The 24,329-nt window shown below is 41.9% G+C and overlaps 2 protein-coding genes across 3 annotated transcripts in view; one reads left to right on the top strand and one right to left on the bottom strand.

The window, feature by feature from the left end:
* Positions 1-2,994, top strand: part of Rnf17 (ring finger protein 17) — a 122,918-nt gene extending 119,924 nt beyond the window's left edge. The window contains exons 35-37 of the mRNA XM_048441996.3: positions 100-289; positions 2,274-2,373; positions 2,786-2,994. Of these exons, the coding sequence (XP_048297953.2) occupies positions 100-289; positions 2,274-2,372 (289 nt within the window). The 3' untranslated portion in view covers position 2,373; positions 2,786-2,994. The remainder of the gene's footprint in view (positions 1-99; positions 290-2,273; positions 2,374-2,785) is intronic.
* A 1,573-nt stretch (positions 2,995-4,567) lies between these two features.
* Cpap (centrosome assembly and centriole elongation protein) overlaps positions 4,568-24,329 on the bottom strand; it is a 41,295-nt gene continuing 21,533 nt past the window's right edge. For both annotated transcript variants that reach the window (XM_048442003.3, XM_048441999.3), the window contains exons 10-19: positions 22,717-22,849; positions 20,463-20,628; positions 16,486-16,725; positions 13,140-13,224; positions 10,043-10,107; positions 9,710-9,823; positions 7,736-7,876; positions 7,577-7,661; positions 7,376-7,496; positions 4,568-4,937 (exon numbers count right to left, since the gene is read on the bottom strand). In XM_048442003.3, coding sequence (XP_048297960.3) covers positions 4,745-4,937; positions 7,376-7,496; positions 7,577-7,661; positions 7,736-7,876; positions 9,710-9,823; positions 10,043-10,107; positions 13,140-13,224; positions 16,486-16,725; positions 20,463-20,628; positions 22,717-22,849 — 1,343 coding nt within the window. In that variant the 3' untranslated portion in view covers positions 4,568-4,744. The remainder of the gene's footprint in view (positions 4,938-7,375; positions 7,497-7,576; positions 7,662-7,735; positions 7,877-9,709; positions 9,824-10,042; positions 10,108-13,139; positions 13,225-16,485; positions 16,726-20,462; positions 20,629-22,716; positions 22,850-24,329) is intronic.

The raw sequence follows: 24,329 nt of genomic DNA on the forward strand, positions 1-24,329 counted from the left end.
GTGTCATGAAACTTTTGTTTTCTACTGAGTGATAGAGTTTTAAATGTGAGAATTTGGATTGTGACATTGTGATCATTTTATCAATCTCTTTTCTAACAGACTCCGTCAGATTCCAGTTCAGCTTATGCAATATCCAGCCCAGGCCATAAAGGTTCTCTTGGCAGGGTTTAAACCTCCCTTAAGTGACTCGGGAAAGGCAAGAATACCATACTGTCCCAAGTGGAGCATGGAAGCATTGTGGACTATGATAGACTGTCTCCAAGGAAAACAACTTTATGCTTCCTCTGTGGTAATAATCTATTTTAATTAGCCAAATTATCATAAAGCTATTTACATAAACCCTACTAACTTTGCAAAGTGTTTTGCTTCCGCTTAAAAACAATAGTTAAAGCATAGAAAGCTGCATAGACTATAGGAGTTCAGTCTGAAGGCTAGCTAACTCTTCTTATGGGGGCTTGGGATGGAACTCAGTAGAGCACTCGCCTCACATGCACAAAACCCTGGTGATCCAAGTGTGGTGAGGTACACCTGTGATCCACCATTCAGGATATGCAAGCAGGTGGTCAGCACCCTGGGCCCTGTCACACCCACCAAAGAAAAAAGTAAGCTTTAACAAACTTTATTATCCTAAAGTGATACATATAATGAGTAATATAAAATATAAAGATGCATATCCTATAATCAAAGAACCTTCAAGTTAATGAAAAACAAGCATGCACAGCATTAAACAGAGGTAAGATAAAACAAAGTACAGTAGAAGTATAGGTAATTTTGTAGGCTCAGGAGAAATGTAAGAAATGATTATTTCATCTGAAGAGACCTGGAAAGGTACTTAAGAAACCTCTTAGTAGGCACTCAAGTAACTCACTAGGAAAGTAAGCCTAGAAAGTGACACCCAAGCTGCATCCTGAAAGCTGAGGAGCACTATGGTCAGAGAGGCTGGAACTGTAAGGTGGCCAGACTTATATCAAAACTCCAGGTCAGGGGGCTGGAGAGGTGGCTCCAGTGAGGAGCACGCACTTGCTCCTCTTGCAGAGGGACCCAGGTTTGGTTCCCAGTGGCTCACAACTGTCTACCCCTGTTCCTATAATTTGCCCTCTTCTGAGCTTGCTGAAACTGTATATACACTGTGAACTTAGATCATGAAGGCAAAGCACTTATACACATAAAGACATTAGTTTAAAAGATTAAAAAAAAAAACCTCTAGATAGTATCTAAAGTAGCAGACCTTTCTTTTTAAGCTTAACATATCACAATAGTATCCCACAGGCAACCAGGAACTTTGTTTTGCATAGTGTTCTAGATCTGGAAAGTTTTTATACACACACACACAACACACACACTCACACACAATCTGGCTTCTGGTTTAACATTATAAACCCCAGGACTCCCAGACCTCCTCCTTGACACAGCCCTGAGCTGGGGATATAGAAGGTACCTTCTGGGTTACCCTTGGTTCTTACGACTGGTATTCAGGCCTGCCCGCTTCCCTCCTTAATATTCTCTGCCAGGTCCTAGAACAAAGAATCCTGCACACTGCCTTCCACAAGGCTCATGGTGAAACAAGGCTATTACTAGAAAATACTTTTGAAATACTCCTATTTTGTATCATGCATGCTGCACATAGTTTATACAAGGTGTTTCTCAAGAAGTCAGTGAAAGTACAGACTGGCCAAGTACTTATTGCAATTATAAATTTCTTCATCTCTATGAACAACAGCCAAATTTTAGTTTATGCATAGCAGATATAGTGTGTGGTGTAGAGAATGTAAAGGTACTTTAACAGGGACAATGGTGTGAAAAACCATTGTCTAGGCAAGAGAGATTTGAAGTTTCATTATCTTTAATGGAGGAGATTGGAAGGAATAGGATTTAGTAGGAAACCATCAAAGATGCCCTCTGAAAGTAGAGTATTTAGTCTTAGGAGCCTTCCTCCCAGTCAAAGAAGGCATGGAGGAGGGAAAGGGCAGCCAAGACAATACTGTGTTTTATTTGCTGGTGTTGGTTTTTGATGATCTTCCTGATTCTGCCTCTTGACTGTTAGGATTACAGGTGTACATCCAGCTACATTATTGTTTTCTTGATAACTATCTTTTTGTTTTGGTTTGGTTTTTTGAGACAGGGTTTCTCTGTGTAGCCTTGGCTATCCTGGAACTCTCTGTAGACCAGACTGGCCTCAAACTCAAAGATCTGCCAGCCTCTGCATCCTGAGTGCTGGGATTAAAGGTGTGTGCCACCATTGCGCAGCTGATAACTGTATTTTTCAATTTTAGGCTCAGGCACCAGAACAAATAGTGACATTATATGAAGATGAACAATACCCAGTTCATATGTCCTTGGTAGAAATGGGGCTTGCAGATAAAGATGAATGATGTAAGTATACATTCTTGGTCAAATATTTAGTCAGCAAATGTGTGTCTACACATAACTGCTATGGCAGAGATTAATGCTAAATTGCTTATGAAAGCACTTCAGATATTCTAATTTCTCAAAAGATGAAGCTCTGTAAGAACTCTCCTCCAGATTTTGTCAGCTTAGGCCTTTCTGCCTCTAGAACACCATTATCAATAAATATGGTCAGGAATGACTGTCATGACTGCCCTAGTCTGATGGGTATGGGGCAAGCCAAACAGGACAGTAGGCATCACAAATAACTTATGCTCATTACCAAATAGCAGGCATACAGAAGCACTGGGGGATCCAGCCAGCTAACAAGTAGCTCAGCTAAAATAAAGCATTAAAGGCAAGTCTTACAGTAACGTTTGTTTGTTTGTTTGTTTTTCAGGTATACAAGAGCGCCTGTAGCTGCCCAGAAGAAAGTTTTTTGTTAGATTTATACCATTTCAGGTTTGACTTTTAACTTGTTCTGCAGTAGTATCATTTTTCCTCCTTTAGTCATATTTGTTAAATTGTTAAAGAATGGTGTGGGGAAAAGTTAATATTTTCTTTGAAACTTTTGTTTTTACTGTAATTTCAAAATAAAATTTATGCACATAGAAATTTTAGTTCATGTTATTAATTAAGACTTTGCTTAAGAAATATCAAAACTGTTGATGGTCCTGCAGTCTCAGCCCATCCCCCCACTCCCTTATAGAGGTATGATTGAGTTGATGTGTATAGCTACATAAGTCTTTGTATTCTAGCTGCATATGAATCTGTAAGACTGAGCACCATTAAGCCTAGGTAGCGTTTCCACTGTTGCCTTTGCTGTGTTGGTGGCAGCTCTACTGCACTAACCTCCCTGCCCATCTGAGTGCATGACCTTACTGTTGGGTGCTGAGCTGGTTACTGGGCTTTGGTGTTGTTTTTCAGTTGCATTCTCCTATTGGCCTTATACACGTGAGAGGTTCTTCCTCTGTGTGCGTAGTAGTGGAACTTGCTAGGTCAAGGAGTAGTTACTTTTGAAAAGTTACACATTCCTGAAGATGGCAGTTCGCACCTTTTAAAGTTTATACCCTATTTAAAAAATCTTTCACATTAGACTGGTAACAGTTTTGGGTTTTGTTGTTTTTCACATTTAGGATTTTGTTTTGTTTTTTGGAGTTTTGTTGTTACTGTTGTTGTTTCTGGGGTTTCTCTGTGTAACAGCCCTGGCTGTCCTAGAACTTACTCTGTAGACCAGGCTGGCCTCAAATTCACAGAGATCTGCCTGCCTCTGCCTCCTAAGTGCTGGGATTAAAGGTGTGTGCCACCACCTCCTGACCATTCAGTTCTTAAATCAACTGGAACTGATATTTTTTTAATAAGTAATTGTCAATACCTATTGTCCTAGTTTTTGTTAACTTACAGTGGGCAACTTGCCCTTTCTTGGCTTGCTTGTGCTGCCTAACAACATGGTAACAACATGAATGCTGTGATTTGTTCGTACGTGCTACTTCTGTTTTGTTTTTTTTTTTAGATATATTTATTTTTGTACACAGTATTCTGTCTGCACATATGCCTGCAGGCCAGAAGAGGGCATCAGATCTCGTTATAGATGGTTGTGAGCCACCATGTGGGTACTGGGAATTGAACTCAGGTCCTCTGGAATAGCAGTCAGTGCTCTTAACCACTGAGCCATCGTCTCTCCCGTCCACTACTTCTGTTTTTGACAAGTTATACAGCACCCAGGTTGTAACTGCATTCTCCTAAGACTACTACTTGTAATATGGTTTGGCCTATTTGTGTTCATGAGTCTTTGTAGTAGTAAACGACAGTTTTCATTTTATTATTAATCACAGCCTGGGGAGCAAGTATTTGAGACACCTCTTTTACTTCTTATTTTAAAAACCTGCACAAGCCATGTGTGGTGGCACATGGCTTTAACTCTATTGCTGGGGACACAGAGGCAGGTGGATCTCTGTGAATTCAACGCTATACTGGCCTACAGAGTGAGTTCCAGGCTAGTCAAGGCTACACAGTGGGGCTCAGTCTCCAAAAAAGAACAAAAAAGCACAAATGTTAAAAACAATAACAAAAACTGTACATAGTTTACAACAAAGTAGTAATGCTTTCTCTTCCTAATTGTAGAAAGACACACTAGGGGAGCTAGCTGCTTTTGTGTTTCAAAGAATGTAAAACAGGAAGAAACTGTGTGATAAAACTTTAATTTTAAAAATCAAATAATCTTTACATTTAGACATACACATATGCACACACACACATACACTATAAATTAAACAACTGAACACACAAGAAATGTACATACTCTGAACAGAAAAGCCATTTAGTGTTAGTTAGTTCATGATTAATCCCATGAAGATCTTTACAGTTCCGTGTCCATTAGAACGTTACCATCTTTGTCCTTTACTCTGACTCGACCAGATGTGTACTTTGTCTCCTGGTGGCCATTTGCATAGACAGTTTTAACAGTCCCATCTGGATATTCTCGTCTCTTGAACTGGGCAGTATGGAGCTCTCTTTGGCCATTATTAAACTCTATGATTTTGTTGCCATCTCTGTAAAATTTAAACCAGAATATAATTGGACCTAGGCATAGCGGCAGGTACATGACTGTAATACCAACCCTCGGGAGTCCGAGGATAGGAGGACGGAGTTCAAGACCAGTCTGAGCTACAGGTGCAAAACACTGCCCCTGAAATTTAAGACAGAGCTGGAGGTAGCTCAGTGGAAAAATACTTGCCTGGTGGACATGAGACCTTGGTTCATTCCTCAATAGTATGTAATAATAGAAAGAAAAGAAACACACAACAGGAAAGCTAACTAAAAGTAGTCTTTAATTCTGGCGATTATTTCTTCTCCTAAACACACTCCTTGGTCCTCTTCCCAACTGCAATATTTCATTTCAGTTCTAGCCTACCAAGCTAGCCTTTACATGTGACCATGAAAGTTTCTTTTTTTATTTGTGTCTTTATTATGAAGTGTTCAGAATTTTGTTTTTTGGTTTTTCTTTTTTTTTTTTCTGATAGTTCTTTGTGTAGCCCTACCTACCTGCAGCTCACTATGCAAAGCAGGCTGTCCTCAAACATCCATTGATCCACCTAGGTAGGTGCCTCCTTAGTGCTGGGAGTAAAGACTTGTGTATGTCACTATGCCCAACTCAAAGGTGGTCATTCGTTGTGTTAAAGTTTAGCTGTTCAGGTTCCTTGGGGGAAGGCTGGGATGGCTCCTTTTTTTCCCCACTAAATTGAAGACCACCTAAGTACTTTGAACAATAGAACAAATAGTTGGAATATGAAAAAATTAACACAAAGACATGTTGGGCATGTCTATGGGACATTCACAATAAATTTTCCAGGCTTAGGTCCAAAGTGCCATGACCAACAGAAGCCTGTAAATCAGAATTTTTAACATAGACGGACAGGTGTTACTAGCAGAACGATCCTGTGCCACATACACATGTGAGACCCAAAATCGATTCCAAGAGTTGATGCTCTCCTGGGGATCCCTGCCCTAGCACAGCTGCATCTCAACATCCAGGTGGTTCAGTGGCACACTACATCTTGAGAGCCACTACTCTTAACTAATTTGGAAACAAGACTGGTTATGAATTAATCTATGTTGAAGCTAGATACATAGGTACACACTTTTTATTTCTCTGCTTATTATACAAAATTTCAAATATAAGAGTAAAAACATTTTAAATTTATTCTGATGTTACTCAATCTATAGTAGCTTTCTAATTTTTTCAACTACTGTTTATTTGCATGTGTATCAGATTTCTACACTAAGGGGGAAACACTGCACTGACTATAAGAAGTCGGTGTATCACTTGAATAAGTTTTAGCTTTCTTGGCAGTTTGTACCATAGACTTCATGTTGGTTAGTGTGTTAATTGTTTCCAAAGATGGGATACTTAGTGGTCACATCCTAAGGTAAAGAGAGGAAAACTCAAAAATTGGATATAGCAGAACTTCACCAGGGCTGATTAAAATAAGCTCTATATCATTAGGTTGGTTACAGTGCACACCTATAATCTCAGCATGAGGTAGGTAAAGGCAAGAAAGTCAGGAGTTCGAGGCCAGCCTAAGCTACAAGAGTCTCTGCTTTTACAAAGTCCCTAGCCATGGTGGCGCACACCTTTAATCCCAGCACTCAGGAGGCACAGGCAGGCAGATTCCAGCCTGGTCTACAAGAGCTAGTTCCAGGACAGGCACCAAAAACTACAAAGAAACCCTGTCTCAAAAATCCAATGAATGAATGAATGAATAAATAAATAAAGTTCCTGGATTGGGCAGCCAAGGACCACATAAAGCTAACTTTCAGAAGAACAAAAAAAGAGTTTGTTGGTTTTGAAAGGTTTGGATCAAATATGTCAAGAGAGTAAACTGTAACAGACTGGGCAGAGAGGTTGAGAATTTAAAAACACAAGCAAGAGAGGAAAGGTTCAGTGGTTATGTCAGCTGCCAGAGGGCAGCCTGCCTTCTGTGTCTCATTCTGCTTTCAGGGTTCACTAAGCTTCCTCTCCTGAGTACTGAGCAGACTCTCTAAATCCCATTAGCTCACATTGTTTCTAAACTTCCACAGTGCAAGCATGCTTTTCTCAGACTCTGCATTCACTTCTCATTCAGCTCACTGAAACATTCCATTTTGTATTTGGGAAAGTGCAGAGCCAAAGGAATTCTCTACTTTATTCCCTTAAGACAAGGTCTCTCACTAAACTGGAAGCTTGCCATATGGTCCAGGCTTACTTACTAATGAGCTTCCAGAACCCACCTATCTTTCCCCTACCCCATCTCCAATGCTGAGGTTCCAGAAACATGCATCCACGTCATGTACAAGGTGGGAAGTTCCACTCAAATCTTCATGACTACACAACAAGTGTTCTTCTCTACTGAGCCAGATCCCAGCCCCAAATGTTTCAGATTTAAAAAAAAAAAAAAGTTAAACCATGAACATTTGGAAAATGAAGAAACAGATTTAAGAGGCGGCATACCGTTGCACTCGGACAATTGTGCCATCTGGAAAGATGCTCTCTTCTTGACCATCAGCAAATAAATTCTTAATAGTTTGATCAGGGAATGTGATTTCTTTCCTTCCATCTGGGAAATGTTTTTCTGTTTTAAAAATGGTTGTTATCAATATATGTTTTTAAGAAAGGTTGGAATTTAACAAAGTAGACAAAGTGAGTTTGTACCTATTTGTCCACTTGAGAAATGTAAGACTTCAAGGCCTTCCGGGTATGTGGTGTGAGTGGTCTGGGCAGCAGCATAGAAGTAGACCTGCAGAGACATTTAGTGAGCTGCCCCTTCTCCTGAGAGGATGCTCCTAGAAGCAGCATCCTGCGCATACGTACCACTCTCTCATCAGGCATGACCTGCTTCACGTCACCATTAAAGAATGTAACAGTGATGCTCTTCCCATCTGCACTCACTTCTTTCCGAGTTCCATTGGGAAACAGTATAACCCGGCACCCATTTTTATAAACCTTTTCTACCTAAAAAGACACAAGGTAAGATTTCCTCCTCAGACCATGCAACAGAGATACAAGGAATCCCCTGCCTATTTACATGTCCATATTCTTTTTTTTTAAAAAAGATTTATTTATTATGTACACAGTGTTCAGCCTCCATGTATGCCTGCAGGCCAGAAGAGGGCACCAGACCTCATTACAGATGGCTGTGAGCCACCATGTGGTTGCTGGGAATTGAACTCAGGACCTCTGGAAGAGCAGCCAGTGCTCTTAACCTCTGAGCCATCTCTCCAGCCCCCACATGTCCATATTCTTACAATAAAAAGTGAAACATTTCCTAAAATCAGAAGTAGAGAACACCTTTATTTCATCAGGGTCATGCTGTTCTGAGTTTGTTGTTGCTGTTCATTATTTCATTTATACTAACAACTCATCTAAAACAAAACCTCTCCTCATCATCATGATACCCTACAGGAGACTCAGAAAACATGGCTGCTTCTTGAGGATTGAGGAGGATAAACAATTTGAAAAACATAGCTACTTCCCTTGACTGTTTATCCTCCTCAGTCCTCAAGGGTAGCCTGAACTTTGGCCGTATCCTTTCAATTGAATGATCAAGATTAGGGCATATGAAACAGATCTTAGTCACCTCCTCCAAACAAATCATTTATGTGCTTTTCACTTCTTTTGATCAGCACCCCTTTTCCACTTAGAAATGTTTGTAAGGCCAAGGAAGAGACCAGAGAGGTGGCTTACAGGGTAAAGGCACTTGCTGTCAAGCCTGAAAAACTGAGTTCAATCCTCAGGACCCAGATGTTGGAAAGAAAATACCAACTCCTGGAAGTTGTATTCTGACTCTCTCATTTGTTCTGTGGCACACACGTGCCCACACAAATAACTGTAAGGCCAAGAACAAAGTTATGCAGGCTGGTAAGACCTGGCTACAGAAGAGGATTTCAAAGACCAGAAAGAGAAAATCTAGGAGACCTTCTAGTTGTGTGTGATTTAAGAATGAAGATAAAGGATGATATTCCTCCTTTTGTATATCACAGAATGTTCAAGCCCCACAGTCCTGAAGCTTAGCACCTCCATAGCCTTCAAGACTCTAGTCACATACCAGAAAAGTCACTGATGGGCTGCATGCATAATGTTCTCCCCTGCTAATACAATGAAACATCACATGACATGTTTGTGGTGACAGTGTAAGCCTATGCTGAGTTACCAAATAAAGTACATAATACTTGATAACATAAAACAGCTATGTGGTGGTTTATGTGCTTTCTGTACTATGTTCTTAGTGCATACTCCTATTTAAAAGAATTTACACAAACACCATACTGTGTATTTATATCATCACTTTCTCCTGTACTTCAGCTCATCTTGTATCACTTTGTTCACCTAGGCCCTCAGGACAATAGCTCTACCATATACATACCTGTGCTCACACACCCATACATCCAGACACAGACATGGCATGCCCCTGGCCTGAAGAAGATGATCTCATTTAGGTCTGTGTAAGCTCATTCTAAGATGTTCCTGTGATAACATAATTTGTAACAATGCAGTTTTCAGAACAATCCCTGTTGTCAAGTGACACTCTTTTCAGAGTATAGACCCCCTATTTTATGCATGGTTATTTGTACTATACCACATTCACTATTTTTTAAATGATTTATTTTTATGAGAATTGGTGTTTTGCCTGTATGTGTGAGGGTATCATATCCCCTAAAACTGTAGTTATAGACAATTGTAAGCTGCCATGTGGGTGTTGGGGATTGAGCCTGGGTTCTCTGGAGAAGCAGCCAGTGTTCTTAACCACTGAGCTATCTCTCCAGTCATTACTTAAAATTCATTTACCTTTCCATCAGGATGACTGATTTCTCCCTGGATTTCTTCCTCTTTTTCCTCTTTGTTTTTATATTCAAGATCTGGGAAGTTCACTGGTTCACGAGGCTCTCTGGGCAAGGCAGCCTAGAAGACAAGATACATTAAGCAGTTACAACCTGTACCTACTAAATAAAAGCCATATTCTAAAATTACGTGATTCTATGTCCAGTGTTTGTTGTTATATAAAACAACATTTACAATGTTAAATAAAAACCCTCCTTTATTCCTGACTTAGAAACTCAGCAAATCCATTTCAATTCTGAATAAAGTACATTCACATATTTAACAATATAAAAAATTTACTTGTCCTTTATCCGAGATGCCCAAATCACGAGGAGGCCCAGACTTGGCTCTTTGAGATAGATTCCCTGTTAGAATGTAATTATTAGAGTTAGTTTTAATACTTAATGAAAATATTTAATTTATTGGTCTGGTAAAACTATTTCCTTTGGGGGCCAGTGAGATAGCTTAGCAGGTAAAAGCACTTGCCACCAAGCCTTGAAATAGTAATCCTTGGAACCCACAATGGGAGGAGAGAACCAGCTTTCACAAGCTGTCAGTCACCTTCCACATCAGCACAATGGTTCACACATATCCACACCAGACACAAAGCATTTCCTTTATGCTTTTATCTAACCCTACCTTCTTGTTTATTTATTTGTGTGTATGTGTGAGTCTGCCAATATACAATGTACTCAGGCATTCGGGTACCAAAGGAAGCAGGAAGAGGGCATCGGATCTCCTAGACCTGGAGTTATTGGCAGTTGTGAGCTATTCAGTGTGGGCGCTGGGAACAGAACTTGAGTCCTCTGAGAACTCCATCACTGAGCCATCCCTCGAGCCCTACTGTAGAGGTCCCAAACCGCCAGCATCAGCAGTTCCACACAAAAATTGATTTAGAAAACACCAACATCTGAAAGGTTAGTTTATGGATGACAAAAGAAACAGGAAGAGTGCAGAGGCTGGCTCTACGTCCACCAGTAGGCACATAGGGGCCAGAGCTCTGGTGCTAGCAGGATGTGTCCTCTGTTTGCATAGGACACAAGAAGAATGCCATTCTTTAACTCACAGGGCAAGTGTGCAAATTATATTATACAACTATAACTGTCACTCCATCAGAGATGAGATACTTCTCCCTTTTTATAGGTGAGGAAATGAAACCAAGGCTGAGAGGATAAATTACTGTATCTCTAAGGCAGAACCAGAATTAGTGCCCCGCCAGCTGATTACATACCAAATTTAATTCTCTGTTATAATCTAATATGAAATTGAACCCTCAAACTATCTACAGCTGGACAAGGGGAGAGGAGCATGCAGAGATTTCTAGGTACAGGCTCATCTGCAGTACTGTACAGACAGGCATGACATGAGAGGAGAGAAGAAACTAGATAAGAAGTGGTGCTTGAACAGCCAGACAGATTTCACAGGTGCTGTGGCTCATAACCTGATAAGCGAAAACTTAGAACACAGGAGGCTAGAGAGACGGTTCAGCAGTTAAGACCCCGATTCAGTTCCCAAGACCCACAGAGCAGCTACCAACGTTCTGTAACCCTAGTTCCAGGGGATCCAATGTCCTCTTCTGGCCTCTGCAGGCACCAGGCAGGCATGTGATGCACATGCATACATGCAGGCAAAACATCCATACACATACTTTTAATAAAACAAATACCACCATGCAAGGAAAAAAGAGGCCCTGCAACATTAATAATTTTTGTCAATCAAAAGAGATAATGAGCAGACACAGGCCACCTTAGCTTCATAACAAGTTCAAGGGTAACCTAAACTCTGAGACCCCATCTTTTTTTTAAAGGTTTGACAAGTAATAGAGAAGATATTTGTGATAAAGGTAGAGATCAGAATGGTTAAAATCCTAAATAAGTTATTTTCAAAAGAAATCCATGGCTGAGGAGATGGCTGAGTTGAGCTGTACAGCACCTGTCTTGTATACATGAAGCTCTGGGTTTCAATTCCCTGTACCTGGGGGGAAATTCATACAGCTCGCCAAAGGCAGTGGTGTTCGATGTAATTAAATAATCAGGGAAATGCAAATTAAAACAATGATAACAAGAGTTATACATTTACCTGGCTGTTAAAAACTAAACTCTGACAGTGTTGACTATTGGGCCAGAGTGGAATCAGGTACTTTCCTAGCTATTGAGAGTACAAAACCAGGACTAGTGAGGGCTCAGTAAAGAAACACACACTGCCAGGAATGACGCTTGAGTTCAATCTAGAGGACCCACGTGGAAGGACAGCACATGTGCAGCTCACAAGCAACACAATAAATAAGTGTGATAAACTGTAAGAATGTACTCGTATGTTTTGGGAATATTTTGGTACAATCTAGTGGCATTAAAGATATTCTACCAGTTGCCCAGTTAGGCCAGCACTTGGTATGTCCAAGAAAAAACATGTGCATTCCAGATACAGACAAGAATGTCCATGGTATTGATGCAGCACACACTGATTAATACAAGTGAATTTGTAGAGGCTGCAGAGACAACCCAACAGTTAAGAGCACTGGCTGATTTTGCAAAGGACCTGGGTCAGTTCCCAGCATCCACCTGGCAAACTCATAACAATTACAGAAACAAACAGTGTGAAACAATTTATCAATTGTATGGACACATGAAGGTTTTTGTTTTGTTTTTTGTTATTTTTAATGTATGTTTCTTTTTTTAATTTTATTTGAATTTTTTATGTATGAAGGCTTTGCATGTATACCAACATGTAGGAAAAGGGTATCAGAGCCTATTACAGACGGTTGTGAGCCACCAAGTAGTTGCTGGGAAATGAACTCTGGAAAGGCAGTCAGTGCTCTTAACCTTTGAGTCGTTTCTCCAACCCTGGGTACATGTAGCTTAGAAGATTACATGGAATGCTATCAGGAATTATCTGAGGAGCAGGACCAATAGTGAGATGCCCCCCTAAAACGATATACCCCCCTACACACACAGACAGACACACACACACACAAACACGGTTCAAGCTTTTCCAGGAAATTTATGATGAGGTAGGGGAAGGCTACGTACAGTACAGGCTCCAGCTTATCTCACAACTAAATGAGTGCATGCATATGTCCTGGCCTTTGTCTATTAACCATTACAGTTTGCACTAGCTATAAATGAATCCATTTTCCTTTACAAGTTTGTTCCCTAACTCCTTTTGAAACGGGAACTAGGGCAGCATCTTATATGCTGGTGATGCAGAGGCTCAAGACCATTCATTTAATTCCTAGAATAGAGTCTTCTCTCGTCCTGCTGCTCCCATCCACCTCGCTCTAAGCCAGTCTCACTTGGCGTCCCAGATTGGCCTGAACCTGCAGTGATCCTCCTGCCAGTGGAGCAGCTCAGATTCTCTATAAAGTTCTGAAATATAAATGGGCCATGCAGCCTCTTACCTTGTGCTGGCAAATACTTTTTCTTATATTTTTCTACCTGGGCTCTTGAAGAAATATGACTCTTTTGAAATTGAATAGATGAATCCTATAATATGAGAGACAATTTTTAACACAATTATTAGTCTACATTTCATGTCACTGAGTAAAATTAACTCAGTTAAGAGCTGTTCATCTGCACTCCCATTTACCATAGTAGGCCAGGTAAATAATTGGTGGCTATCTAGGAATGAACCACACACTATCCCCCAACTCAAGACACACAATAGACCTTCATATCAATCAGCTTCTTCCACAAGCTGCCCTCGTCTTCTACAGCTCTTTTCTACTGCTTTGGCCACACACAAAGCATGGTGAGATGTTCAGAGCAATGGCAGTTTGGGGCTTGATCACACCCCTTTCATCTCTCCACTAGGAAGCTTCCATGATGAAGTAGAGTGGAGGACAAGTGAATGCCTCTTCCAGAGTATTGTGTAGTGATAGTGATATTTCATTTGTATTATTTTGTTGTTGTTGTTGTTGTTTTTCAAGACAGAGTTTCTCTGTAGCTTTGGGGCCTGTCCTAGAACTAACTCTTATAGATCAGGCTGGCCTTGAACTCACAGAGATCCGCCTGCCTCTGCCTCCCAAGTGCTGGGATTAAAGGTGTGCGCCACCACCACCCAGCTCATTTGTATTTTAATAAAAATTTGCCTGAAAGATCGGAGTAAAACAGCTGCACTGATCAGCCTTACAAACCAGGCGGTGGTGATGCAACACCTTTAATCCCAGTAGCTACACTAGTTTGCCATAGAAACCAGGCAGTGGTGGTACACACCTTTAATCCCAGGCCTAGAGAGGAATATAAAATGGGAGGAGACAACTGTCAGTCTCATTCAGAGATTCCTAGACACAGGATCGCCATTTCAGACTGAAGTAGAGGTAAGAGCCCGTGGCTGGCTGTTTTGCTTTTCTGACCTTCAGGTTGAACCTCCAATATCTGTCCCTGGGATTTTATTAATCATGCTACAGTACTGTATGCTTCTTTGCAGATCATTCCTCTAAACTCTCTTCCAGTCAACGTTCACAGCCTAGCGCACACAAGGGCCTAACAGTCTCTTGATCCATACATATTTGCTACATCCTCCACCTGTAGCCTTCAGCCTTCTGCTACAGGTTCACTGTGGTTCATGACAGTTACTCTTACACATTGCAAACCTGCATCCTCCTCCCCTGTGAGTAGCATTCACCTTTGCCACAATCCAACTCTACACCAAAAGAGCTTAACAACAACAGCAGTTATCATTTGGATGCATGGTCTCCCACTCTCGTGGCCCCACTGCAGCCACAAACCAGCCTTCCTGCTGTCCTAGTTTGCTTTCTATGGTTGTGATGAAGACCATGGCCAAAAGCTGATATCCACCACTAAGAAAAGCTACGGAAGGAACTCAAGGTAGGAAATGAGATAGAGATAGATCATAGAGGAACACTGCTTACTAGCTTACTCTTCATGCCTTGCTTAGTTGGCTTCTTTATACTAGTCAGGACCACCTTCCCAGCTGTAGTCAGGTCTACAGTAGGCTGGGCCCTCCCTCATTAATCAAGTAAATGCCCACACCAACTCGCCTATAGGCCAATGTAATGGAAACATCTTCTTTTTATATATATTTATTTATTATGTATACAATATTCTGTCTATGTGTATGCCTGCAGGCCAGAAGAGGACACCAGACCCCATTACAGATGGTTGTGAGCCACCATGTGGTTGCTGGGAATTGAACTCAGGACCTTTGGAAGAGCAGGCAATGCTCTTAACCTCTGAGCCATCTCTCCAGCCCCTGGAAGCATCTTCTTAATTAAGGTTCACTTGTTCCAGGTGACTATAGTTTGACCAGTATACCACCCTAAGACCTTTGGTTTCCACTCAAACAACTTCCCCACATCTACCTTCTGCCTCCTTTCCCACCCTTTTAGATCAGGTGAGCATGCTCCTGTTTTCCTGAGAAAGAGCTTTTGGGGATTTACCACCAGCCACCACTATGCATCAACCTGGTCTGGGCTTGCCACACAACAGACTACGCCTAAGCAGTGTCCTCTTCCCTGAGTCAGACTAACCTGTTCCTTTTCCTGTCTAAAGTAACAAAATCCTTGCCCCCAGTCACTACCTCAATCTCTTCACCCATTATCAACAGCTCTACAGGAATCTTGCACTCTACCATGTCTTCCCTATTTCTACAGTCAGCACTCCAGGGTTAGTCTTAATGCGCACACCTTTCTGGACCTAGAAAATAACCTAGCCAATTTAGTCCTCAACAGGCACAGCAGGCCACTCTGAGAAAATAACCTGGCCAATTTAGTCCTCAACAGGCACAGCAGGCCACTCTGAATCTCAAGAGTCCTTTGACTCTGGACACCATGACGGCCTTCTCCCTTCCTGCTCTCTGACTCAGGACACCATGACAGCCTTCTCCCTCCCTGCTCTCTGACTCAGGACACCATGACGGCCTTCTCCCTCCTGCTCTCTGAATCAGGACACCATGACAGCCTTCTCCCTCCCTGCTCTCTGGCCGGTCACCCTCGTGACTTTACCACTGCTTTATCACGAGTACCTCATGAAGCACAAATACTAAATGTATCAAGTGTCGTCCCCAACCTGCACTTCCTCTAACAGCGTCCAGGGTAGCAGCACTCTACACGATGGCTAGGAGGCCTGCCATGTTTACCTCATCATTCCTGCGCACCATGATAGTCTGAATAAGAATGGCCCCCATTGGTTCATATATATGTGAATACTTGGCTCCCAGATGGTGGAACTGTTTGGGAAGCATTAGGAGGTATGGCCTAGTTGGAGGAGGTGTGTCACTGCGGATGGGCTTTGAGGTTTCAAAATCCACCCATTCCCAATGACCTCTTTCTGCCTCTTGCTTGAGGATCAGGATATAAAATCTTAGCTACTCCTCAAGCGCCATGCCTGCCTGCTGCCATGCTCACCACCATGATATTTGTGAACTCTTAGCTCTGCAACTATGAACCCCAAATTAAATGCTTCTTTTATAAGTTTCCTTGGTCACGGTGTTTTGTCATAGCAATAGCGAAGTGATTGAGACAAGTGATAAGCTAACTACACATCATCCAGAATTCCCTTCCTGAACAAATTCAAGCTGACATGGGAACTACAGTGCCTTAGACTTGTGCAATTATTACCCCTGAACATTTCCTGACTTTTGAGTCTTGTGAGAGTCCTCCTGGATCTGTTAAACACTAACTTCTCACCTTTGGATCCACCACTCCATTTCCTGGCTTTATGAGTTTAAGTGGACACACATTTACTATCACCCTGATTTGGCAAAACCAGCTCCCCTAAACCTACCGTGGCATCATCCTTTTTTGTGGCTGTCATGTACTGGGTCTTGGGGCTGCTCTCAATAGCCTCTGCTCTCTTCCAGGCATCCAGTCGGAATCTTTCCATTACTTTTATCTCTTCTCGGAGGTCTGTATTCTCTTTGACTAGCATTTCTATCTGGCTTCTAAGGCGACCATGTGCACTTGACCATTTTGTCTCCTTCCTTTTCAGATCTTCCTGTAGATCTGTTATTTGCTGTTTCAGAGCCTCTCAAAAGAAAAGTTACTAGAATTAATGTAATGGGGAAAGAGATACATCAATAAAACAAAGTGTCAGCCCACCTCAGACAGCAGGAGAAGAGGCCTAGACAGTAAATGACACTGGGGTTTTCAGGAGCTGGGACATGGAAGTCAGGTCAATGCTCACCTGACACTGTCAACAATGAGTGAAAAGCCAGGAGAAAGCAAAGCAGCACTGAGTGTGGTGTGAGGGAGCGCAGCATAACCTAACCACTACTAAAGCAGCAGCAAAGAAAAATGACGGGAATTCCTGAACAGAAGACTGGGGGAGATCCATGAGTGAGGCCGTCCAAAGGTGGAGAGTGACTTATGACTGTTCCCAGTCAGTTCCAAATCACATCCCTTGTTCAACGCCCAATCTCCTCTCACTACTACACTTGACTAGTCTTTTAAAAATACTGTCAGCCAGGCGTGATGGTGCATGCCTTTAATCTCAGCACTAGGAGGGCAGGGGCAGGCAGATCTCTGTGAGTTCGAGGCCAGCTTGGGCTATAGAATGAGTTCCAGGACAGCCAGAGCTGTTACACAAAGAAATTCCATCTCGAAAAACTGGAAAAAAAATTAATGAAAATTAAGAAAATGATGGAGGAATGTGGCTCAGTAGTAAAGTGCTTGCCAGGCATGTACAAGGCGCTGGGTTTGAACCCCAGCAGCACAGTGAGAAGGAAGTAGGGAAGGGACGGACAGGAGTGGGGAGGGCTGGGAATATACTCAGAAGCAGAACACTGGCCTATGTATGAGAGCCTAGGTTCAATCCCCAGCAGTAAAAAAAGGAAGATGGAGTAAGAGAAGAAAGTGAACAAACTGCAGGGGTACGCACGGAAATCAAGACTAGAGTCAGGACAGATTGTCATCAGTGGTTTGGAAACTACAGCACACAATAGTCTACCAAATGCTATTGGCAGGCCATTTTATTGACTAAGAAAGACCAAGAGCACAGAGTGACTGAGAGTTGAACTAGGATTACTGGGGTCGGCAGTGGAGAGAGCCCCAAAGTTTCCCAACAGAAGGGAAAGTGCTCCTCTTGTACCCTGGAGACTAGTGAAGCAGGCTAGCCTCACAGGGCTGAGACGTGGCTTTCAGTGACTGCCTGGTTAGTGTTAGTACCTCTACTTAATAAAATTGAAAGGGAAGGAACACTGTAAAATTCATTCATTCTGTGAAACCAGTATTACTCTGATACCAAAACCCATACAAGCACACAACAAAAATTCACATTTATGTAGTTTGAGGCCTCATCTTGGGATTTCAGGATACTCAGTGCTGAGGATTGAGCCCTGGGATTTAAGCATGCTAGGCAAGTGCTCAGTTATATCCTCAAGCTTAAAAATTCTCAGTAAAAGTATATGCAGACCAAATTAAATAATACTTTAAGGCTATACAATATGATCAGGCTGATTTCATTCCAGGGGTACAGGGGTGGTTAAATATACAAAATAATAAATGCAATACAACACATAAATAGATCCAGGGACAGAAACCACATGTTCGTCTCAATGCATACAGAAAGTCTTAGACAATGTTCACTATCCTTCATAATAAACTCCCTGAAGAAACTAGGAACAGAACCCTAGAGCGATAAGACAGGAAAAATAAAAGAGATACAAATAAGGAATTCAGTTGTCTCTCTGTGCAGAAAACATGAACCTATTTAAAACCCTAAAGCCTCTACTAGAAAACCTTCAGATCTGATACATTCAGCAGAGTTGCCAGATATATAGTTAATACACAAAATATAACTAATTCACTAATACATTAATCCCATTCACTAATGGGAACTTGACAGAAATCAGGAAAACAATCTGTTAAAATAGTGTATATATGTATGTATGTATGTATGTATGTATGTATGTATGTATGTGAGAGGCTGTGGAAATATACAGCCTATGGCAATTGATAAATCAGATGTCAACCCACCAGGGGAATGACTGATGAAAGTTAATCCTGTCCAGGTAAGGTCTGCAGGACCACTGACTCTGGAAACCTGCTCACTTTTGCTAAGGCAGCTTTGTGTCTCCCCAATACCTGCATTGTAGTGTGTACTTTCATGTGATGTGTATATGTAATCTCATGATTGCATCTCAGTCTTACGGGCACATACATCTGTGGGTGATCAGGAAGATGACTTTTCATTTAACTATATAGTTTTGATATATTTACTATTTATATATTTGAATATTTACTGGGACAATCTATTTGTCCCACAAGGATTGTAGACACTCAAAAGCCTGCCTTGTTCTTTTGCTCAGACTAAGTTAGCTCACTTTCACCTCAAAACAAATTCAAAACTAGACTAAAGCCTTTCTGTAAATGGATTATAAGTTTGGAACTTTGCAGCTATATACAGGGTCAGAGTCACAGATATCTAACCAGGTTGCTACACAGGAAGCCAAGACAGTAGAATCTCAAAGCCAGTGTGGACTGTGCAGTGAAATCCTGTCTTAAAAGCTAATACATAATAAAATAAAACCGTAAGTAATATATGGTGTATAGTAACTAATGCTGCAGGTGTGCACATGGGATGACATTTGTGTAGATGACATGTGCCATGCAACATGGGGAAAAAAGAAAGCATAGGCTGGAACCCACAGCACTAATATGAAAAATATGGAAAGCAGGTGAGCTCACATTTTATGCAGGAAATAGCAGACAGCCATGTGAAACTGTGGTGTTGAGAAGTTGAGGTTGTTAAAGTGTAATATATTTACTAGGTTTTTACACTTAGCTAAATGAGTTTTCTCCTTAGAAAGCTTTGCATGTGTCAATGTATAGCTATATCATCTGATTTTCCCTAGGTTTATAGTTCTAATAAGAAATGCATGCCAGGCGGTGGTGGTACACACCTTTAATCCCAACACTTGGGAGGCAGAAAGAGGTGGGTCTCTGTGAGTTCAAGGCCAGCCTGGTCTACCAAGTGAGTTCTAGGACAGGCTCCAAAGCTACAGAGAAACTCTAAGGGGGAAAAAAGGCATTCATGGAGCTGAAGAGATGGCTCAGTAGTTAAGGTCACTGGCTGCTCTTCCAGAGGACCAGAGTTAGATTATCAGAACCTGCATGGTGGTTCACAACCATCCCTAACTCTAGTCCCAGGGGATCTGACACACTTTTCTGATCTTCAGGGGCTGCACATATGTAACACACATACATTCATGTAGGCAAAACACTCATACACATAAAAAATATATAGTAATAAAGAAATGTATCTTTTTAACTGCTCCTTTCCTCTAATCATGCCCATGTCCACCTCTGCAATGCAAAGAACCATTATTTGCCCTGTCATTTTATAAGTTTTGGAACTAAACCTCTAGTTAGTATATGGGCATAAATGACTATGAATGAAAAGAATTAGCAGCAGTCACTGTGTGATAGGTCAAAGTGAGGGCACAACACGGAACTGGGACACATTCAAGCTCTGGTTTCTGGGTTGCACAGGATCTTTGCAGGAATTCTGCTAGTCTAAAGGACTGGTGACTGTATCTCTCAGAGTCGGACCGAGAAGATGTTCTGATGCAGTGTTGTAGACACCCAGTTTTCTCCCCACTCACCCCCTGTACCCTTTTCTACCTTGACCTTCTAAGGGCTAAAATTAGTAGCACACATGATACCCAGCTCACACTTTCTTTCTGAGACATCAAATAGCTCTAATGGGTTTTTTACAAGATTGCCATCTTTGTTAGCCCTTGACTGTGGTATAGAACCAGATACCTGTATTTCTTCACGCTCCTTCTTATCTGGAAATGTCCTTGCAGCTGCTGTGTACTTTTCAAAGACTTTGCGTTCCTTTTGTAGTTTTCTTGTCTCCTCCTTTTTATACTCTTCTATTCGAGCCAGTTCTCTTGCCTTTTGTTGCTCAAAGTCAGCAATTTCTTTCCTACAACAAACAAGCCACGATGTCATGGGATAGTCTCAGTATAATGATCTGTGTGCACCCAAGTGTGATAATATACACCTTTCTTTCTAGCATTGGGTGGCACAGAGTAGATACAGGATCCCTTGGGTACCAAGAACTCAATACTAGCCTGAGCAACACAGTGAGACAGACCTCTGTCTCAAAACTAAAGAGACCCTGATGCTAAATCCTAAGGCCCTAATCACCAATGCTAAAAATAAAAAATAAAATAAATGCCATCAAAATGGAACCCAGGACCAGCCTGAAAGTGAATCCACCTACAATGCACTGGCCTCAAAGATTAGCCAGTACACTTTCCCTAACATTCATTCAGCAAGTATCTACTAGGTACCCACTGTGAATCTACAAAGTGGGACACCACAGCCTCTTACATGCAATGGAAAAAAACAAACAGTAATAGTGCCAGCCAGACGGCTCATCAGCTGAAAGTGCTGGCTGCACAGATCTGACGACCTGAGTCAGATCCCATGGTGGACGGAGAGACAGACTCCTGGATACTGTTCTCTACCACACTGGCCCCATGGCATGCCTGAGCCCTGCACAGTCTAACACACACAACACATACATGATACACACAAGTAATAAAAAGGAAAATAATTAGAAGCAGTTAAGGAGAAAGCCAGGAAGCTCTACATGTACACAGAAATGATATGAGGAAAGCTGGTAGAGCAGGGAACTGGAGAAACTATCCTTCCAACCTAAACCAAGCCAAGAGGAGGCAGCAACCTCAGAACTCTGCGGTCTACTAAAGGTGCATCAGGTATACACAGCTGAAGAAAGCCAGGGCTGGAAATCACTTGCAGCATTCTTAGGATCTACTAGTAACCCCTTTTATCCCTGGGCCTCTGGCAGGCAGTTCTAGGAACTGTCATCCATCCTGAGGCACCCTACTGGTGCCAGGCTGAGAAAACTAGAGGCCATGTGCTCTGATCTGCCCCACTACTCACTGAGGGGCAGGCAGAGCCAGACCCATGTTTCAGCATCCTTCCCAGGGAGGCTTGTTGAAGGGATGTAGAGACAAAGCAGCTCAAGGGGGTGGAGATGGCTAACTGGAAGCACCCAGCACTCACCTGCTTCTCCACAAAGAAGAACTAAAGCAACAGGTATATAGCTCACTGAGTGAGCAATCACAGAACACTGGAAATCAGCAGGAGAAAAATGGACACCTGGACCAGGCAGGTGAGACTGCTCAGAGGGTAGGGCACTTGCTACTAAGTCTGACAACCTGAGACCGATCCTCAGGACCCACACGGTAACACAGTAGAGACAAGAGCTAGTTCCAGTACAGGCCCCAAAGCTACAGAGAAATCCTAATCCGAAAAAAAAAAAAAATTGTTTGGTTTGGTTTTGAGACAGGATTTCTCTGTGTAGCCCTGGCTGTCCTGTAACTCAGTCTGTAGACCAGGCTGGCCTCAAATTCAGAGATCCTCCTGCCACTGCCTTCCAAGTGCTGGGATTAAAGGTGTGTGCCACCACACCCAGCAATAAATATAAATTTTAAAATTCATTTAGAAAAGGAAACCTTGTAAGCTGTAGACATCTAGAACAATGGTGTAACAAGAACAAAATAATCTGCTATTCCTATGACTACCCCAGTTTCACAGACAAGGTGAGAGAGGCCCAGCAAACTCAAGCACACAGATGTTCCCGGTACTACCTGCTGGCAAGTTTCAGTTCTCACAGGCTTATAATCCACTAGATACGTAACCTGAAATCTGCACAGCAGTATTGCTTTGGAAAAGGATATCGTATCTCCCAGGGAGCCAGAGATTCCCGTCTGTTTTCATCTCTGAAGCCCACACTGGCTCAGCAGTAGCTGCCTCCGGAAACAAAGCTGGCCAGAAGAGTGGCTGACTCAAACCCAGAATGCCCCATAATGTAGGGGACTGCTGTTTAGACAGAGGGAATATACCCTTAATTAAAAATATATTGATAGAACAGAAATTTGTCCTTTTTCCATTTATATTTGCTATTTAAAGTGATCAAAACTTAACATAGTCTTAAAGAAACAAATCATTGTATTTTGTCTTCTCATAGATAAAAACTTACCTCAGTTTTTCCAAGGCACTTTCTCGTTCAATTCGAAGTTTAGCTAAAGATGTATTCTCAGCTTTAAATTTTTCTATTTCTGATTCCAATTCAATAACTTTCTCTCTCAAAACCTGAGATCGAACACTGTCACCTATAAAACAGACGATAAACTCTGAACTTTGCAGGAACCAAACACTGGCTATCTGTGAACACTAGAGCCAAGAAGGTTTATCACTGAACCTGTCATCCTATTGCAGAGGAGGAGGGAACAAAGGAGACCTAGCTTTCTAAAAGAAAGCAGTTTAGCCTTAAGAACCAAGGTAGACTGCTGCATACCTGCAGTCCTGGCACTCAAGAAGCAGGGGCAGGAGGTACTGTAAGTTCAAAGCCAGCTTGTTCTACATAGGAAATTCCAGATCAACAAAGGACTATTATTACAGGTAAAAAGAAACTAACATGAGATCTTAAGGGATAATCAATACCCAAACCAAAATGTAGCTTTATTATTATACCAAAGAAACACAGCTGAGCATGGGTGTACACCTGTAATCCTAGCACTCTGGAAATGGAGGGAACAAGATTGCAAGTTGAAAGGCCGCTTGAGGTTCATAGCTAGTCCAGATCAACTGGTTACCATCCTGTCTCAGACACACGGGAACGGGGGGGGGGGGGGGCACATACAGATTTTTCCTTCACCCTTTCCATCTGGAGTCAGTTTTGACTTATAAGTCATTTGAGCTCAAGCTTGGCGTTTTCCAATACCCTTGAGGGCTGTGAGACTTCTGATTTAGCCCATGGGAAAGAGCATTTTGGCCATGAGAAAAGAACTCTATCTAGTAGAAAGAACATTGCTGACACCAAACCTCAGGAATGTCAAGTCAGAAAGTAAGGCTGCTTCCCCTCACTCAAGGACAGGAATGGTCTTATGGTTAGATACTAACTGACTATGCTGTGCTTTGTTCTGTCTTTGCATATAAGCAAGTTCTGAAATCAACTCTGGGCTGTTTGGCTGTTTCAACATGACCAAAGAGACCTCCAGATTTTATCCTGTATTTTCTGTCTCAGTTTCTTTTATCTGACATTTCCTTAGCCTTAATGTCCCCCCAATCCAGGAACCCTAGCTGACTTTGTGGGAGCAGGCTCCTACAATCTAGTTTGCTATTTTAAAAGTAAATAGCTAAATTTTAAAAATATTTTTATTATTTTAAGTTATATATAGGTATGTATGTCTATATGTAGATATATACATGTGAGTGTGGTGCCCACTGAGGCCAGAGGCATCAGATCCCCCACCCCACCCTCGGACCTAGAGTTACAAATAGTTGTGAGCCACCTCATGTGGGTGCTGGAAACATCCTTTGGGCCCTCTGTAAGAACAGCTGTGCTCTTAACTGAGCCATCTCTCTCCAGTGAATGCCTTTACCCTTCAGCTTCAGCAATCAGTTCATCACTTAGTCCTATGCCCCTGAAAGATACATCCGTAATATAGGTCCCCATTCATAAGAAAAGCACAAAGGAAAAGCATCTACAAGGAAAACCCCCCAACAGCACGGAATTTACCTTTGGAAATTTTAGTTATAAATGTTTTGCTTTGTTCCATTTTCAAGCATTCAAATTTCCTACAAAAGTGT

Source organism: Myodes glareolus, chromosome 12 (assembly GCF_982192425.1).
Source record: "Myodes glareolus chromosome 12, mMyoGla1.1, whole genome shotgun sequence".
Lineage (NCBI taxonomy): Eukaryota > Metazoa > Chordata > Mammalia > Rodentia > Cricetidae > Myodes > Myodes glareolus.